The sequence below is a fragment of the Prionailurus viverrinus genome, chromosome D4, assembly GCF_022837055.1.
Source record: "Prionailurus viverrinus isolate Anna chromosome D4, UM_Priviv_1.0, whole genome shotgun sequence".
Lineage (NCBI taxonomy): Eukaryota > Metazoa > Chordata > Mammalia > Carnivora > Felidae > Prionailurus > Prionailurus viverrinus.
The window spans coordinates 55,317,969-55,338,559 of record NC_062573.1 but is presented as its reverse complement, the minus strand read 5'-3'; the positions used below and the strand labels follow the sequence as shown (position 1 = coordinate 55,338,559).

At 37.0% G+C, this 20,591-nt stretch overlaps 1 protein-coding gene across 14 annotated transcripts in view; it reads left to right on the top strand.

The window, feature by feature from the left end:
* Positions 1-20,591, top strand: part of KDM4C (lysine demethylase 4C) — a 444,753-nt gene that overhangs the window by 311,691 nt on the left and 112,471 nt on the right. For all 14 annotated transcript variants that reach the window (XM_047829319.1, XM_047829318.1, XM_047829309.1 and 11 more), the window contains 2 exons: positions 5,816-5,871; positions 8,304-8,412. In XM_047829319.1, coding sequence (XP_047685275.1) covers positions 5,816-5,871; positions 8,304-8,412 — 165 coding nt within the window. The remainder of the gene's footprint in view (positions 1-5,815; positions 5,872-8,303; positions 8,413-20,591) is intronic.

Here is a 20,591-nt window from a genome sequence, read left to right as displayed (position 1 = left end):
TTATACAGAAATGGAACAGGTTATTTTCCTTTAGATCTCTATTCCTCCTCCTAACTGTTATTATTCCTTCTATTTCCTATTCAAGTCTTTAAAGCCATTTAAGTTTTACTCTCACAATTCCAGTCTGTTTGGAAATCTATTGAATTCAACATTATTGATGTCATTTTTTTATTTCTACCATTTACACTTTTTAAAATAGTTTCTATGACTTTGCTAAAATATTTCTCTCTTCACATATGTTGTCTTTTTCATTAGCTCCTTTAGCATTTTGAACATACCAGTATGAAACTCTCCATCTGATCATTCCAGTATCTTGTTCATTTTTTGTGTCTGATTTTATTGATTCTTTCCTTTCTTGATTGTAAATCATCTTCTTGTTTTTTTTAGTGTACCATGTGCTTTTATTGATTATGTGCTGGATATTTTGTCTGTAGCAACTGATATTAATATTATTTCCATAAAGGACATGGCCTTTGTCTGTCAGTTTTCTACAGTAGTAGTAAGTCAGTCTGATTTGTAGGTTGAGCTGGGTTTGAGCTTTGTTTTAACTTTAGTTTGATTCAGTCTACTCTATTTTGAGATGTTTTGAGGATAGGATTGGGATTTTCCCTTCAGCATGTCTGTTCTCTGAGCACTGTGGAAACTCTAGCTTCTGTTGGCTTTTCATAACTGAGTTGACAGCTTTTAGAACTATAGAAGATCTTTCCTTGCTTTAGAGCATAGCTGCCTGGATTTGAGGTTCCTGGAGAGTTTTCTTTTCTCTCCAGTTCTACTTCTTGCATTTTGCACCTCATGAGAATTATTAATGACAGATCTATATTTTGTTCCCTGCTAAACCACTGTACCCAGATAATTCACTGGCAATGTTATGTATAAGTTGTCTAGAAGCACAATTAACTTTTCACATATGTAACTACTGTTCTTGTATTTATTGTGTGTTTGTGGAATGCTTTACATTTATTAACTCATTTAGGGAAGTAGCATTTTTCCCACCCTTTTACAGATAAGATATCTGAGGCAAGGTCATACCACTAGTAAATGACAGAACTGTGATTTGAACCCTGACTGTCTGCACCTTATTAAACCTCAGGATATGGCCTGGCTCTCTAGTGTTACTGTTGTTCCTCTCAGTTAAGTTGGATTCATGTAGCCCAGACTACCTGAAATGTTGTTTTTTCCTAAAATGGTATCATTTTTCAAAGGAAGGAGTGGAGATAAATTTAATGATGTTATAGCAGTGAGAAGCTTTATTTTCTAGATTAATGAAACAAGTGGGAATACAAATTGTTATTTGATACATGCTACTGTAGTTCAATTTTTTATGATAGGTGTTCTTTCGAGGGTATTAGTTAAAATATGAATTCTTAGTCATTTGTAGAAATGAGGAAATGGGGCATAAGAGACTGTTAAAAACTGAGAACAAACTGAGGGTTGATGGGGGGTGGGAGGGAGGAGAGGGCGGGTGATGGGTATTGAGGAGGGCACCTTTTGGGATGAGCACTGGGTGTTGTATGGAAACCAATTTGTCAATAAATTTCATAAAAAAAAAAGAAATGAGGAAATGGGGACTTGATTATACCCTTTATCATTTTCTTCTTCATAGTATGGTTAAGTACACATCTGTCTTCTCCCTTCCTAAACTGTGAGTTTCCTAGGGCAGGCATAGTTCCCTGTTTACTTGGGCCCTCTACTTTGAAATCTCGTGCCTTGCCTTGTACTTACAGGCAGAGGATGCTGGAGAAAAAGGTCATGGGCATGTGCTCAGGAAGGCCTGAGTTTGAACCCCAGTTACTCCCTTGGCTGGTTGGAACACTATAGCTTGGGCCAAATCCAGCTCACTGCCAAGTTTTGTAAATAACACTGTTATTGGAATACAACTAGACCCATTTGTTTACATATTGCCCTCCAATGTCAGAGTTTAGTTACAACTCTGTAGTTGTGCAAAGCCTGAATTAGTAAATATCTGGCCATTTACAGAAGTTTGATGGCTCCTGGATTGGATGGTTTTAGGCAAGTTACTTAATCTCTTGAATCTTTCCTCATAAATGAAGTGGGATATAAATTACCTAATAAGTTCATGTTAAGGAAGGGAGGTAAAGTATATGATGTTTCCGACATGGTATGTCTGGAGTGAATTAGGCCTTTAATTAGCCTTTATTCTTCTAATTGAAAATACTTATTATTGATAACCAGTTTAATAAATCAGGGTCCTGAAGGACTCTATCACTCTGCATTCATTCAATCCTTTTACTGAATTAAAAGATGAGCGATACTAGAACAATTGGTATATTTGGTAGGTGTGAGCCTTTTATGTAGCTCAGGTATTGTATGGATTCTTAAGAAAACTTGCACTACTTTTTAGCTAAGGATGTTAATCCTTATTAATCCCTATTAAATTTTAGAATTATCAATTTAGTTTCCTGACAATAAAGTACTATTTAGAAAAGGAAAGAAATGTTAAAAAGTGTCCATTCTGATATTGCCCTTTATTGGGTTATAAACATAGGCATTTAGGGCAAGTTCATTCACAAATGAATGAATTGACAAATTGACATGTTTGTGCTGTGACAAATCAGCTAGTTTGCACCATGTGAGTGATGGTTCACAATGACATAACTGGATATGACTTTTTTCTTTTCCTACTTGTTTTTTCAAAATTGAGTGAATTAAATAGAAACCATGATATCATATATATCATGTAAATAATATAAATAACTAACTGGCCAGGAATATTTTTCTCTTTTACTAAGAAAGATGATTTTTCAGGTAAATTGTGACAAAAAGAACTTCATGTCAAATCATTGTTTCTTAAATCCATGTTAAGTTACCAAAGCCCGCAGCTTTCCTTTCCTTAGTGCTCCAGTATGTGAAAATGATCTTTGCAGTTTTTTAAACCTTTGGTAATTTTCAAGATTTTCACTCTGCCCTATTTTGCCATTTTCTCATTTATTTAACAAATTCATCTGGAAGATGTACTCTTTATTGGGCATTGTAATAGAGAAAGAGTAACCTGACAGGTATTTCCACAGCACTCATTGAGCTTACAGTTTAGTGAGGAGAGCAAAATGAATTCAACAAATAGTTAAAAAGAGTAATGAGTGAGAAGTAACTGGGCCAGGAAACTAGGAGAGCCTTCTTTGAGGAATCAACATTGAGGTTGAGATATCAAGAATGTGTTCAGTGTAATTAATAAAGACATAGATAGAATAGTACAGAGCAAGGGTGGACAAGGTCTAGGCCTGACGATCCTGGCCCTTTGGAATGATGTTAAGTCCTGAGAAGCATTCAAACCCATTCTGGTTAGTTCTTCACTGACCTGGAGTGGCTGTTGCAGTAAAGTAGGTCTGCTTGAAGGGCACTGGGGGTATCAACTAATGTGGCAGCAGTGATGGTGGAGAGAGGAGGATATGTTTGGACATGGGATCGACAGAACTCAAGTGATTAGATCTAGGATGAGAGGAAAATTATGGCTTCCAGCATGAGCTAGAAAGGTACATGGTGCCACTGATGGGAAACAGTGGCGAGTTGAGAAGACATGAGTTCATTTTTGCATGTGTGTTTGAGATGCCTGTCGAGTGTTAGCCAGACATTCCAGGAAATTAATGTTTGAGTCACTCACCAGCCTTTTGAGAGTCAAGGTAGTGGATCAGATGCCCAGCAAGTAGATGTGGATAAGAAGTAAACGGGAACTCTTACAAAAATTACAGTGTTTAAGGAGTGTGGAAGAGATGGCTGTTAAAGGAAGCACAGGATCAGCTAGAGATGGAGAAGGACAGTGAGGGGTGTGTAGGGTCATAGAAACCACAGGTAGAAATTGTCAGGTATGCTTCACATACCTGTGTTGAATGCCGCTTAGAGGTCAGGTGAACCAGGGGCTTGGAATTATCTGTTAGATTTTGTGACACAGAGGTCACTGGTAACCCCAGAAAGAACTAGTTCTATATTGTGGCGAGTGGAAGCCTTCTCAGCTTCACTTAAAATCGAGAGTCTATCTGTTCTGTTTGAGAGGATGCTTTCCTTCCAGTGTGGTGGTGTGCTGCAGTGCGTGCCCCTTTCCGGGATCCTCTTCAGGTGCTTTAAAGCAGTTGCCATGCTGCTTTGCTGTATTTAACTCTGCTAATGTGTCCCTTTAGGCTTCTTCTCACTACTAGTTTCATTCATCAGAACTCTTACGCTCTTAGTGTCTGAGCTCCGCACCCTCCACAGCCCTCTTTTGCCACATTCCCACTTCAATCCTGGCATTTTTTAATATTCAATGAAAATATTTTACCTCATGTTTTGTTTTCATTTTCGTTTTCTCTCTCTGTAGAAAGTGTGTTGAAATGCTGGAAAAATAGTTAAAATCAGTAATGTTTTATGAAATTGTTTTTGAATATTTTAGATATTGAATAATTTGAACTGGTAATATTCGGACTGAACTATTACTTTTAACGTGTGTTTCATCAAAACCATTATTTCAAAGGCCTCTAGAATCTGGCTTTGTTACGGAGAAAATCCATCAAGTTATCTCCTTGAGCTGGGTTTATTCTAGATTCAGATGTATATACACATGGCAGCTTTTGCTGCTCTGAACCTTTAATAATAACCCAGGAAATTTCAAATAGATGTTTAGAGGCTTTCCAGACCCACAAACCCATTGAACATTTCTGGTTGTTTGCCTTTTTTGCTGCCTGTTAGGAGTTATACAGGTATATTGATTCTCCTGAGTTGTTTTGGTATTTCGCTAGTCAGAAAAATTAAAGCTATGGAGTTTGACATCCCGGTATTAATAGTAGATGAGTTAAAGGGATTTCCTGTAAATTAGGCAAAACTGTCAACATTAGTTAAAGAAGATCACCTTGGAGAACAGATAAAGAGATTTTATATATATAGTGTGGAGAGGGGAAAAACCCAAAATAACCCATAGTTATTTTTAAAAACGTATTAATGCAGTAAATTGAAAGGACATCTATTAATGCCTGAGGTTGAAAATTTTAAAAGTTACTTAGGTATTTAACTTAAAAATTATAGGTCAGCAAAAGGCTGACCCTGGCCCTGTTTTCTCATGGACTTTTTCACAGAGTTTTAGTGAGAAATGATAAAGTTTGTATTTGTGGTAAAGGGAGTCCTCTTCAAGTGAAACAGTCTATGCCAATCTAAGATATACAAAAGTGCCCAAAATAGAAACTTAGGTGGGGAGGAGACATTTCATGGCACCTTCTTCTGAAGGGGGTGGATAGCCTGTTTATCAGTATAATTTTTGCAATACCGTTTGCCCACAGAAAGACCCAAATGATATTTTTGTGAAAAGAGTACCTTTTAAAAAGAGCTTTCTGCTAATCCTTATATCGAATGGAGCCTGCCAATACTCTATTTTGTAGCTATCCTGTATACACGGACGGATTCCCAGAGCACAAGAGAACTCAGTCATATGTATATTCTCTGTTCTATAATTCTAGTACATACTGTCTAGTCTGTCAAGTGCTGTGTGTCACAGCTTTCCCCCAAGGATGGCAATGAACATGATACCAGGGTAATGATGGTTCCCTCTAGGATATATCTGTTTCTGTCTGTCTGTCTGTCTGCCTGTCTGTCTATTGATCTCTAGAGAGAGAGAACATTTTTGTGTGTACCCTCACTTTTTACCCTCTCTTTTTCCCTTCCTTTCTTGAACTGCTTAGAGATAGCCATTATGAAGTTCCTGATGGCTTTAATTTCAAAATAAAAAGGTGGAATTTATGGAAATATTTACATATATAGTAATGATGTCTGTTAAATGGGTGTGATAATTGTGTGTTTTTTTTTTTGTTTGTTTGTTTGTTTGTTTTTGTCCTAGGAGTGCTGTCTCTGCAATTTGAGAGGGGGTGCTCTTAAGGAAACGAAGAACAATAAGTGAGTAATGTGTTAATTGTGTTCAATTTCATTGTTTCCTTCTGCTGTCTAGAATGTTGAACCTCAGTGTGGACTGTTTGCTTTACCTCTCATTATTGGACACATTGTTCCAGAACTTTTGCTGTCCAGATCTGAAGTTGAGATTCTGTGCATGTCTTCGGAGACCATTCATTACTGAAAGCACAGCACATTCCCCTCTGCTGGACAAAGGTGGTCTTGCTTCTCTCCATGTCTCTGACACTGATGAAGGATAACCCCTCTTTTACTGATGGTGTTTTTAAAATGAAGGCAGCCCATGTCATCTAGGTATCATTGGGATCCTAGTGTTTAATATGATGAATCCTATTAGTCTAACAGAACAAATGTGCCTGAAAACAGTGAAATCTGTTGCCTTCAGATAAATAAAATCAATCATAGTCATAACATTTAAACAAAATTATTTGCTTTTAAAACCAAATTAACAAGAAAGTGTTTCTATTCTAAAATAGAAACACAGGGAGAAAACATTAATTTTAAGATACAAAGGATTGGAGAACATGAAGAGAATCTTGAAAGAGTAATAAGTGAACATAAAAGAAAGGCAATCTGGTTTTTAATGTGGTTATTGAAATATATTTTTTGCATGAGTATTATTTTCATGACCCAATTTTAGTATTGAAAGTGGGGACAAAGCATATTAAAGGTTCCTTTGGTAATAGGAATATGTAGAAATGGTAGAGGCAGGGGCACCTGGGTGGCTCAGTCAGTTAAGCGTCTGACTTCAGCTCAGGTCATGATCTAACAGTTTGTGAATTTGAGACCCATGTTGGGCTCTGTGCTGACAGCTCAGAGCCTGGAACCTGCTTTGGATTCTGTGTCTCCATATCTCTCTCTGCCCCTCCCCTGCTCAGGCTCTCTCTCTCTCTCTCTCCCAAAAATAAACAAACATTTAAAACAGTTAAAAAAAACAAAACAAAAAGAAAACGAAAAAGTAGAGGCAGAGGTTGTAAGCTGGCATTAAAGGGTCAAATCCAACCCCAAGGTATGTTTTAGTTGACTGACACACAATTTTATAAATTTGATCTAAATTTTAGAAGTTGATAGATTTTATATAAAAATCCAGATATTTATCTGTACTTGAAATATAATTGTGCATCTCTAAATGGCAATAACATGTTGGGATGAGAACCTGGCCTCAATAGGACAGATGCTCCCCAGGTTACCATCATTTACCAGTACACATATATTTGCTTACCTCCTGCCTGGCCCTGTAGGCACTAGAGTTGAGACCCCTGGTGTAATGTAATGATTGAATTAGCATTAACTATGTGCATGTGCACTTGTTTCTTATTGCTTCTAAGGAAGAGTAAAGGCATTCATCATTCCTATGTTGATAAATTTCAGTCTATTAGACTTAATATTTGCTTGATTTTAGATCTTCCTCTTTCACAGTCTTAGTTAATGTGATTGGTAAGGTACTAAAAAGTGTTGCTAGGTCTAGGGTATTGAACAAATCATGCAGACTGTTAGATGATTTAGGTGGTTCCTATAAAGACAAAGGTGATAAGAACTTTCCTTCCTACCCATGGGCCAGGACAAAAGGGAATAATGTGTACTATAGAATTATAATATTTATTTAGATTTGAAAGAATGCCCTGATGGGGTGGACACTTGTCCTTTCTCCCTTGGTCTTTAAAGACAGAATGGAGTCTGAGTGACATACTACTCTTTTACTTATAAATGGGCTGATGGATGTGGTAATTCCTTCAAGGTGTCTTTAAACCTTAAGAGTCTTTATTTTTACTTGGGGAATAACATTTATGACAAACTAAATAGTGTTAATGGGGACATTTTTCTGGAGTAATTCAGAATTTGAGAGGAGATACTAGGATTTAAGTAGGAAGTGAGAGAACCAGCTAATTTCATTCCTCCTTATCTTGGGTTCCTTTGGTTATAGTTCGATTGAAATGAGAAACAATTTAATTAAAGACTTAGTACTAATTCTCTTAGAAAACTTTACTATTCTAATTTTCATGACACTTGTATTATGTAAAAGATTATATGCTCTATCCAATTCATACCTTTTATTAATTGAACTAATCTTTTGCCACATATTGATTTGCTTAAGTATATTAAACACCTGTTATATTTTAGTACTAAATGAAATAGCAGCCCTACATTTCAGTATTTTGCAGATCCAGTGTAGAAAAATACCATATATTGATAGGATCAAGTCTTGGTCTTCACCCCACTCTACAGGTTGCAATTGTGGGCAGGTGTGGTACTGAATCTATCCGGGTATCACCTGATAGGTTTAAAATTCAGAGTCTGGTTTGTGATTGGTTTAGGCTTTTGGCTTTCCTTCTCTGTGAGAATTGCCACCACCCAGTTGAAGTGTGTGGTGTGCAAGCTTAGAGAACTTTTGTTTATGTTTCATGTCTCCTTTCCCATAGGTGGGCCCATGTCATGTGCGCCGTCGCGGTCCCAGAAGTTCGATTCACTAATGTCCCAGAAAGGACACAGATAGATGTAGGCAGAATACCTTTACAGAGGTTAAAATTGGTGAGTGACAAAGCTTCTTTTTAACTTCAAAAATTAGTGTTAATTTCAATTTCTGAATATTTCTTTTAATGTATACATTCTCAAGATAATTTTTTTTACTTTCATTTAATATTCTACCCTTTTCTCCTAAATTTACATATTTGTATATGTTCTTTCCATGTTATATTATAAATATGCATATAACCTTCCTCAATTCTGTTTAAAATGAGGCAAAAGAATACTACTTTTTTTGGATTAGTGTGAATTTTCAAACCATAGGCTGTCTGGTGAAGTTTGTTAGTAATATACCTGAGATATCTATCTTTATTTCAATTGTTTAGTTTTCCTTTCTGGCCTGTCTTTGGTTGGTCCTGACTTAGCAAAATGTACCTAACCTGATTTCATCATTTCTTCACCAAGAGATTTGCAGAGAAATAGAAAAAGTTTTTTTATTACTAAGGGATTTTTTTCACTTATGAATAGATACAAGTCATTTAATTTGCCAGACTCTCTGGCTGATTATCTTCTGACTGGTTTAGGAACATTCATAGAAATCTTCCTACTGGTTCTCTTTGTTAAGAAAGTTTTTCATTGCAAAGATTTACGCCTTTAATTCATCAACATTGAAGTAATGTTGGAGTTCTGTTCAAGTGTGAGCCAAGAGAGGATTAGTGTAGGCCCTTAAATTTCATATTTAATGATGATTTTTTCTTATTTTATATTGCATGATTTAGAAAATACTGGAGTGTGTTTTACACATGGATTTAATTCCCTAGAATTTCTTCAGTACTTGTTATTTTTGACTTGAGGTCTTTCCACTATAGAATATTTTGGGTATGGTAGCTGTAACTTTTTACCCAACTATTAACTTGTCACTAAGTCTCTTGCCCTTCAGGGAGCTGGGCATATTGTCTCTGGACCTCTGTCATAAGCACTTCGATTTTAGTCTACAGTTTTTCAATCTCAGAGAAGAGAAAGTATATATTGTTATGTTCCATTGAAGCTGCATCAAGAATTTTGCATCACTAGAAAATATGTGGTGACCTGATGATTGTCCTTGGCAGGTGTAAGTGGTAGGACCAGGATGTTCAGGATGTGGTAATGGAAATTTTGTGGATGAAATTGAAATAATGGGTCATTTAAATGCCCCTTTAAAGCTCACAGTGATATAAGAAGAGAGTAAAAAGTTCTTCAGCTCATAGACTTCCCATAGGAAAGTTTGAAATCATATATCTTGGTCAACAGTTGAAACACACACACACACACACACACACACACACACACACACACACACCAATGAGAAACAGTTTGCTGGAATTAGGACTATGAGGCAGGATATTTAAATAATGTTGAGTTCATCACATGTTGAAGAATTCAATGTTTATTAGGACAAATATTAACAAAAGTCTTGTATTTTAATTTTTTTCTAATTTACAAGTGTTACGTATTTGCGAAAATTCCAACACAGCATTTAACAATCATCTTTGGTTCTCTATCCTGAAAGATGACTTCTGTTACCAGTTACCTCTCATTGTTAACCCTCAGAATGAGTGGTCACTATTCTTGATGTGTTCCCTTAAGGAACTATATCCTGGCGAATCTAGTCCATGAATGCTTCCTTAATGATTTGTTGTTCCTCACACCAGTCCCAAAGGGGTTTTAAGGGAACAACAGGAAAGGACAACATGGGATCACTTCAGTGCTATTCAGGAAGTTATATTTAGAAATTTGACATCTGAAATGGCAAAGCTTACTGTTTTCTTCTCAGTGGTATGCTTCACCTTGATTGTGTATATCACATATTCCTTATAGAATGTTTTACATCCTTAAACAATTTGTATCTTGAAAAGAGTATGTTTTGACTGAATTTAAGATCACCTAAAGTCTACTTCTGATGTCAAAGTAGAACTGTTTATTGACATGTTTGGCTAAAAATGGCAGGCTTTTTTTCTATTTTCAATATGCATGGAGAGTTTCTTGGAGTGGTATTTATAAAAGTACTCACAGTGGTTAAGTGGGAAAATACAAGGAAGAACTTCATTTTGGGGAAAAGATCACTCAAAATGAAGTTATAGTTTGAAAGTGGGCAACAGCCAAAAGTCTGGATGACTTTTTTTTTTTTTTTAAATTTTTTTTTCAATGTTTATTTATTTTGGGACAGAGAGAGACAGAGCATGAACGGGGGAGGGGCAGAGAGAGAGGGAGACACAGAATCGGAAGCAGGCTCCAGGCTCTGAGCCATCAGCCCAGAGCCCGTCGCGGGGCTCGAACTCACGGACCGCGAGATCGTGACCTGGCTGAAGTCGGACGCTTAACCGACTGCGCCACCCAGGCGCCCCTGGATGACTTTTTTGTAAGAATCCTCAAGAAAGCAGCATCACTGTGGTGAATCTCCCATCACAGTGTCTGTGCACTAGTCTTTCTCACCTGGTGATCAGACTCAGCTAGGCTGGCTTGAAAAGCAAAATTCACAAATGATCACCTGTGTGTGGTGTGGGATGCACCTTTCCAGGGAATGAAATGCTGTGCCCTATAGGTATAGTCAAGGGTATGCTTTCCCAATATTAATTAGTATCCTTTTAAAGTTAAGTAATCTATTGGTACATGCCAACATTAGATGTCAGTATTAATTTATTTCACCAAACAATTATTACCTTACCTTGCCAGATACCTAGTGTATATTTTTTTTTAATTTTTTTTTAATGTTTATTTATTTTTAAGACAGAGAGAGACAAAACATGAACGGGGAGGGTCAGAGAGAGGGAGACACAGAATCCGAAACAGGCTCCAGGCTCTGAGCCATCAGCACAGAGCCTGACGCGGGGCTTGAACTCACGAACCCTGAGATCATGACCTGAGCCGAAGTCGGCCACTTAACTGAGGAGCCACCCAAGCGCCCCCCTAGTGTATATATATATATATATATATATATATATATATATATATATTTTAATTTTTTTTCAACGTTTATTTATTTTTGGGACAGAGAGAGACAGAGCATGAACGGGGAAGGGGCAGAGAGAGAGGGAGACACAGAATCGGAAACAGGCTCCAGGATCTGAGCCATCAGCCCAGAGCCTGACGCGGGGCTCGAGCTCACGGACCGCGAGATCGTGACCTGGCTGAAGTCGGACGCTTAACCGACTGCGCCACCCAGGCGCCCCCCCTAGTGTATATTTTTAAATGAGGCATTGTTCCAGTATTTTGGCATCTTACAGTTCAGATGGGCTTTCTCAACTTTGGCCCTGTTGATGTTTTACACAGGATAATTTTTTGTTCTGGGTGACTGTCATGTGCTTCGTGGATTGCAGCAACCCTGACCAAACAGACCAAACCCTCCCAGATATCTCTGGGAGGCAGTATCATTCTCATTGAGAACCAACCCACTGGTCTATAGGGAAGATATACACATAAAGATAAAATTTTAATTTTTGTCATTTTCAGGCAGAGAATATCTTGGTTGAAAGAAGTTGGAGACTGAGAGAATAGAAATTCTTAATTGTTTTCTAAAACAATTCTAGAGAACTTTTTTTGGCAAATTGTTTGAATTTATTTGTCAATAATGAAATTTGGCACATATATGTATGTTTACTACTGTATAATTATTACATAATCTAAGTGTTTTAACATTACTTGTTCTTATAAAAATTGAACAACCTTGAATACTAATCAGGTGATGTGTATGTGTGTGTGCATGTACACACACACACAGTAATTTTGAGTATTTATGGAATAAAGAAAGGCAGGAAATTGTTACTATTTCTGGTTCTGGCTTAAAATTATCATGGCTGGAGACAATACCAAACGTCTTCTGCCTTTTTATGGCCTCTCCTTTAAAAGTTGTGGTGGGAAATTTATGGACAACTTTGTGTAAGCTGCTCCAAAGCAAGCATTGATTTCCTGATTAACATCACAGACACCCAGATGATTAAGTCCAAGTAACTAGGAGTACTTCGGAGAGCCTGTGGAATTGGAACATCCATTCGGCACTTGCCCTGTTGTCTGAGTTCTGATGATGGAACTTCTGGTCAGTTGAGGATTGAAAACTGAAGTGACCTATTGTAAGAAGGACAAATTGCTCATCCATGAAGCAGCTGCAGCAAGTGGGGGGAGGGGGGGGGTGTCTGAGCCTCTCCCCAGTGCCCACTAGGTGGTGCTGCTGTACAAGGTTTTCATCACATTGCCCTTAAATCACCTCCCTTAGCAAGTGCCTAATTGGAGTCCTGCCCACGTTTGTAGAGGTGTGTGTGTGTGTGTGTGTGTGTGTGTGTGTGTGTGTGAGAGAGAGAGAGAGAGAGAGAGCGAGAGACAGAGACAGAGAAAGACACAGAGAGAGGGATGGCAGCAGGTTAGCGAAAGTGCTACTGGCTGTGCATTCAAAATGCTGAATTTCAGGGGGCAGGGTTTTAGTTCAGTTTTCATTTAGCCATAAGAAAAGAGCAGCTTTCCCTTGGGGCAAGTTAGTGTTTTTCTGTATAAGTAATAAGCAATGCTATTAACAGCTAGTAACTGCAAGAGGCTTAAGGAGCAGCTGCTGGCAAACAAAAGTTTAAAATGTCTTCTGAAGTATGAAAGCTGTATATTTAAAAAATGATCATTACTATTAGTTTTTCTAGAACATGGAATAGTGGAATTTTTGCAGAGGTATTTGAATGTTTTGGTAATACTGTTGTTAGCCTTTTATTTATTCATTGGTTCAACTTGCAGCTTTTGAAATAGCTCTCTGTACAATTTTTTGTATAGGAAGTACCCCTCCCACCCCCCGTAGAGGGTATAAGAAAGGATTTGTTTACTTTAGCAGATTTTCCCTCTAATTTACAATGACCATTTTCATAAAAGAGACAGAAAATGGAAAACAACTTTTCCAGTGTTCATCAGTGGATTATGTTGATCCTAAAATGGTGTGTGCTTATACAAAGAACCTTTATCTCATCCAGCCACCTTGTTTGGTAATGTCACAGGTGTGGCCTCTGCTCATCAGATAATTAAATGGACAATAATGATGATGCTAGAGTTATTTTCAAGACAATGTATTTTATTTTATGTGGTTGATAATTTTAAATACTTTAATAAAAGTATTTTTTAAATTAAACAAGATTTTTGTGCAAAAATTTATTTGGCATATAGTGGTCTTTATCTAGATAGTTTTTTCTTTCTTTCTTTAATAACATTTAGTTTTTGTGTAGAGTAATTATCTCAAGGGTTATGAAAGTAATTGCTGCCTTATCTAAAAAAAATGCCACAGGTTGCTCTCTAAAAGCACCAGGTTATCAAGCAGAGCCATCCTTTAATAGGAAAGAAATGGCTGAAAGTGACCTGAATAGGCTATACCAAAGTTATGTCCAAAGAGAGAACCATTTATTCTCTGTCAGCCTGAGCACTCTTCTGATTATTAATGCACATTCTAGATTACTTCGTATTTCTCTAACCTCATTTTGAATGATTTCCTTTGCCTCTGCATGACTTTTCAACATGGGAAAAGTTATTCTTTCGGTAAGCCCTGTCACAAACCCCTTCTTGTGTTTTCCAATACCTTCTCCACTCTCCAGTGAACATCAGAGCATGACACCTTGTAGGACAAATAATGAGGAAGATCCTGAGTACATTCCTACTCCCTACCTGAATGGCGTGCTCAGGGACAGCCAGTCTAGGGGTTTGTTTGAAGTCACAGATGACAGGTATGCCTGAAGACAAAAAGAAAACAACTGACCTCAGAATCTACTCAATCATTTCCTTTTCTTAATTCCTGCAGCTTTGTTTTATATATTAATATGATTGCTTGGCCATGGTCATAATTGAATCTCTCAGAGAGGAACAAAATTGTGCAAAGATGGAAATACAAGAAAAGAAAATAGAGATAAAACACATATGAAGTTGGAATTCCTTTTTTTAAAAATTTTTACAATCGAAAAAAATATATAGGTAAAAATTATCAGGAAGAAGAATTAAGGACAGAAATTTAGAGAGGTAAAACAATATATTCTTTATATAGTGGAATCACACAGAAGACAGCAGTATTGTCTGCTGAAATAATCTTCAGTATCATTATTGTCTTTTGGAAGCAGATCACCAAAAAATCTTTAAATCTGATTATAAAATTTAAGGGAAGAACATTTTAAGAACCTAACAAAAGGAGTAAACCAGCATGAAGTTCTGGTATTTGTTACATACTTACCATGAATGTCTGTTGCATACATCGATCACTTGAAGATTAAATTAATTAAAGATCTGTGGAATTGGTATAAATAAAACAGCAAGTAGGATTTGTGGATTCTAAGAAATCTTGGAAATTTGCAGAAGACCTTAAATGCAGCCATTAGTTAAATTTTTTTTTCCTATAGGGAGAAAAGTTCTCAAATAGAAATGTAAGAATATTTATGGGATACATGGGTTGACTCAGTCAGTTAAGTGTCTGACTTCAGCTTGGGTCATGATCTCATGGTTTGTGGGTTCCAGCCCCCGCATCAGGCTCTGTGCTGACAGCTCAGAGCCTGGAGCCTACTTCAAATTCCGTGTCTCCCTCTCTCTCTGCCCCTCCCCTGCTCACGCTCTGTCTGTCTCTCTCAACAATAAACATTAAAAAATTTTAATATTAAATGCATGTATCAAAGCAAATGATGTTTATGTTGATTGCCATCATTGCATAAGAACTTTTGCTGTTCTTTTACCACACATCTGTTCTTACAGCGGCATAGCACAGGGCCTTTGGCTTCTGTGCATGTATGTGTGTGTGTGTGTGTGTGTGTGTGTGGACATTCCTAAGGTTTTTACATTTGAAATACTATTTTTGCAACCAAATAGAGGGAGAAATGAATTTTGGAATAGCTAAAGTTGCCCCCAGGCCTTCAGTGACCTCCGATGTGTATTTGACAAGTGAACTGAGCACAGGCACAAGTGTTCTCTGAGTGAAGAACATTATTTTGAAAAGGAATTTACACTGCGATGATGACTGAGCTACAAGCCTTTCAGTATCTGGCTGAGACCAACTATTCTGCTTAGAAGCCTCTATACACTTTAAAATTTGTACCTGAAGGCAAATAATAGTGAACTTGAAAGCCAGAGATTATAGTTTTGAAAGGTACATCAATTCTGAAAATAGAGTGATTTCACTGTGGTGTTCCATCTGAAGAGTTGAATCAAGGGAAAAAAAATACATCCAGGCTTCCTATTTCTTAGAATAAAGCACTTGTTCTCTTGCTAACTGACTTGTGTTATCAGATGTATTGCATACTAAAAATAGAATTACTGAGAGAGTTGAGGTCTGCCTCACGTGCTGGAAGATCACCCTAAGTCCTGTTTAGTTAATGTTACAGCAGTGTTAGAGATCAGCTTTGCTTCCTTTCTAGAGGAATCACGGTTGTATTTGACAGAGCCTCTGTTAATGCATTTTGGAAAATGTAAAGACGTATTGATTATCTTTCATAACTTTGAAGGAAAAAAACAGCATTATAAAGGCAATCAAAAAGTGTCATTGTGTTCCACATTAACTTATGTACTGTTTTATTCACATATTCAGTTGTTTTCAAAGACAGAGGAATTCTAAGAGAATAATAAACATTGACCGTGACCAGAGACTTTATTGTTTAAATGCAGTTGAGGAAAAATTTGCTTTTAATAAAGTGAACTCCTGAAGGAAGAATAAGTTATACTACTAATTACATAATTGTGGTGTGATGTGTAGGATCCTATGATTTAATAAATTCAGTATGAAATTTACAATATCATTAAGACCATTCTTCAGGATTTCAACAAACACTGTATCCTCAACTTTGTAAGATTTTAAAATAAGTTTAGTGTAAAAAAAGGTACATTAGTAGCTGTATAGTACTTAACTGTCACAATGATTTGCTACAGGGACTAGATCCTATTGCAAGCTGTCAAATTTGTATATTGCTGTAATACCAAACCATAAAATCTTTTGAGTAAAATGGAAAATGTCAGATAGGCATGACTACAACTAATATACTTTCTGAAGGCTGTAGACATCTATAGGAGAAGATGTGTAAATGCATGAAATGTTATCTTGTTACTATGGATTTTTCTTTATCTGCTGAAAGAAAACTCCGAGGAAAGGAAATTGATTGGAATCTTTAAATTTTTACTTTTGAACTCATTTTTCCTGGGGACTAATTTTTGCAATATTATTAGATAGATAAGTAGAACTTCAGATGATTCATGATTAAAAAATATTATAAGAGAGTAATCTTATTTTTTAGCTTGCATTTCTGAATTGTTCAATTTTTTTGTGATCTTATCTGTGTGAATAGTGATTACTGATGGATGTTTTAATTGAGTTAGTGAGCTGGGGTCGGGGTTCCAGAGATGGGGTCCCCCCCTTCACTCCAGCATTGACTGGGCCAATGCCAACAAACACATGCCAAACCAAGGCAGCTGCTAGATGGCTCTAAACTATCTATAGGGTTTTCCTTGGCTAACAGTGATTGACAGCAGAGAGGTTATAGTTTTGGAAAGGTATAGTCATTATTGTGAAACAGTGGATTCATTATTATTTGTTTTTCTAATATTTTAGCATAAATTAGGTTGTTTATTCTCTCAGAAGGGTGTTTTTAGAATCTATAAAAATAGGTTGTGAGATGTTTTTGTATAGAGGGTGAAGTTTTCCATAACTTGTAATTAACTTAACATATCACTGTGGTATCTTTTAGGCATGTTCTTTTATTTTTTTAAATTTTTTTTGTATGGAACATATTTATTTATTTATTTTTTCAATATATGAAGTTTATTGTCAAATTGGTTTCCATACAACACCCAGTGCTCATCCCAAAAGGTGCCCTCCTCAATACCCATCACCCACCCTCCCCTCCCTCCCACCCCCCATCAACCCTCAGTTTGTTCTCAGTTTTTAAGAGTCTCTTATGCTTTGGCTCTCTCCCACTCTAACCTCTTTCTTTTTTTCCCTTCTCCTCCCCCATGGGTTTCTGTTAAGTTTCTCAGGATCCACATAAGAGTGAAACCATATGGTATCTGTCTTTCTCTGTATGGCTTATTTCACTTAGCATAACACTCTCCAATTCCATCCATGTTGCTACAAAGGGCCATATTTCATTCTTTCTCATTGCCACGTAGTACTCCATTGTGTATATAAGCCACAATTTCTTTATCCATTCATCAGTTGATGGACATTTAGGCTCTTTCCATAATTTGGCTATTGTTGAGAGTGCTGCTATAAACATTGGGGTACAAGTGCCCCTATAGGCCCCTATAATTTAGTGATGTCATTTTCTAACATGAGTTCATAGATACAGGTACCAGCACTGTTTTAGCCAGCCACAGTTTGGACTTCCTGATTGAAATATGAAAAGGCCTTTACATTCATCTGTGTTACTGTTTGGATCATGTAATTGTACATCTCTGTTACATTGAGATTAGGCTGTTTGTATCCAGTGTCCTCCACTTAAGCAAGCTTGCCATGCAGATTGACCTCTCTTAAACTCATCTGTAAACTGGGGTGGTTGTGAGGATGAAGTAAGAAAGTGAAGGGCCTGGAATATAGTCTCTGTGAGCTGCCATTTGGCCAATCAGGAACAGAGCAGATAAATGTTTCTAAGGAGGAAGTAGGTTCCTGGCTCTCTTTTGTATGTTTGTTTATTTATCTGTTCAATAATTATTTCTTTAAGACTTGCTTTGTGGTTAGGTGATAGATTTTATTTCATTTCTGCAAATATTACAGAATAATGGAAGTTATTGAACATTAGACAAACATTAGACAAGCAAAACAGTATGAAAAGATCTTTTGTAGTACAAATCTGGACTGCAGTGAAGGACCTTACTATATTTGGAGTATCAGGGTTGGCAATCCAGAGGTGGAGAAAAGCTTCCTGGAAGGAGCAATGCCTTAATCTGAGACCTGAAAGATGAGAAGAGCTAGCTGGAAGAGGGGTCAGTATGCTTAGTAGCCTGGAAGTGGGGGGAATTGTAAGGTCTAGGAAGTGAAATTTCAGTAGAGTTGGAGCATGGAGTATAAAGAGGGAGATTGGAGTCTTGAGGAGAGAAAGCCTCAGATGATCTGGAACTGTGCGGTCCAACATGATAGCCACCGGCCACTTATGGCTGTTGAACACCTGGAATGCGGTTAGTGTTACTAAAGAATTGAACTTTAAAATTTTTGTTTTTTGGGGGCACCTGGGTGGCTCAGTAGGTTGAGCATTCAACTCTTGATTTTGGTTTAGGTCATGATCCCAGGATCATAGGATCGAGCTCCGCATCAGGCTCCGTGCTTGGTATGGAGCCTACTTGGGATTCTCTCTCTCCTTCCCTCCTCCTGCCCTTCTCTCTTTCTCTCTCTCTCAAATAAAATTTAAAAAAAATTTGTATTTATTCTCATTCTCATGGACACACCTCCCATTGCATTCCACTGACCCTCCACAAGTTTAGGCCCAACCACAGATATGGAGCACCAGCATGCAGGGGCTGGTAATGTCTAGCCTTAAAATATGCCTCTGTTGTACAGTGCCCAACAACAGTTCTGCCTCTCTAAATGAACCCTGACTAAGATACGTCCTAAGACAGTTAATTTCCACTCCTGCTTTGTAACCTGAAGCAGGTGGGCAGTGGGCTAATGTTGGCAGGAACTATATTTTCACACTCCCCTTTTATTTTAAATTTTATTTAATTTTAAATAAGCTAAACTTAAAAACTGATGCAGCATAAACACATGAAAGACAATTGTAGTTTTGGTAGGTATACATTTCAAACACCCTTGAAAATTTAGTATCATAGTTGAGATGTGCTGTAAGTGCAAATAAGTACACAGCATATTTAAAAGACAGTATGAAAAAAAAGAATGTGAAATGTCTCATTAATTTTTATATTGGCTACATGTCAAAATGATAATATTTTACATTTGTTGACTTAAATAAGATATGTTAAAATTAATTTCACCTGATTTATTTTTTATTGTAAAATATACTTAACATAAAATTTTCAATTTAATCACTTTTAGGTGTATATTTCTGTAGCATTAAATGTATTTACATCTCATGCCCCTGTATCTTCAGAACTTTTTCATCTTTCTAAATTAAGCTTACTCATTGAACAAATAATTCTCCATTCTCTCCACCCTCACCCATTTTTTAATGTTGCTCCTGAAATATTAAAAATTGTAGTATGGCTTCTATTGTATTTCTGTGGACATTGCTATTCTAGAAGACTTTGTACTTTATTATAAACACACTGGAGAACCTTTAATTACTGTTAAGAAGTGGAGTAGCATGGTCATATTTGTATTTCAACTATTTTTTTTAAGTTTATTTATTTATTCTGAGAGAGACAGAGTCAGTGCAAGTGGGGGAGGGGCAGAGAGAAAGAGAGAGAATCCCAAGCAGTCTCTGTGCTGGCAGCGCAGAGACCAATGTGGGGCTCCAACTCACAAACCGTGAGATCATGACCTGAGCCAAAACCAAGAGTCAGACGCTTAACTGACTGAGCCACCCAAGAGCCCCTGAGCACAGGGCTCCACCACTGGAAGGAACATAAGGTTCAGGCGAAGTACATTTTGCACATACTTAATCTGAGGTCCTTATAGTTCATCTCCTGTTGCTCAGGAGAGAGATGTCCCAGAATCCTCCTTGTTGTGGGTATGTAGCTATTTAACAGCTTGCTCCTAGATTGTTAGGGCTAGAGGCATGTGATGGTCAATGACTATTACTGGTCAGTAATTCAGAGGTGGTGAACAACTGGGCTTTCTCTGGATGTGCGTTTGGTTCATGATAGTAGTGTATCTGCCATTCCAAACTCTTATTTGAAGTGTAATAGTAACCACAGTGTCAGCCCTGTAAGTTTCATTTAAGATTTTCTTAAAGCAAAGTTGAAAATGAAAACAAAATCTATGGAAGTGAAATAGTTTGGTTCATAAGAAGACGAGCAAGAAAGAATGTCTCATGTTCTCCTGAAAGATAAATGTGTGCTGCAACCAATAAAAACACAGTATACTCTGGTATGTTGTTGCCAAGAAGGGTGGCCACAGTATGAAAAAGGATTTGTTGTAAGAGTCACACGGAATTCACAAATCCATGAAAAGGTATTCATTTCAAGATTGTTTTTAGTTGTAATTTTAGCCTAATTTTAGTTCAAAATCATCTTTTTACTAACAGTTTTGGAGATAAAACTGACTTTAGGGTAAAATTTTAAATCGTGAATTTTTTCCATTCAGAATATAAAATACATTCCATCTTTCTTTG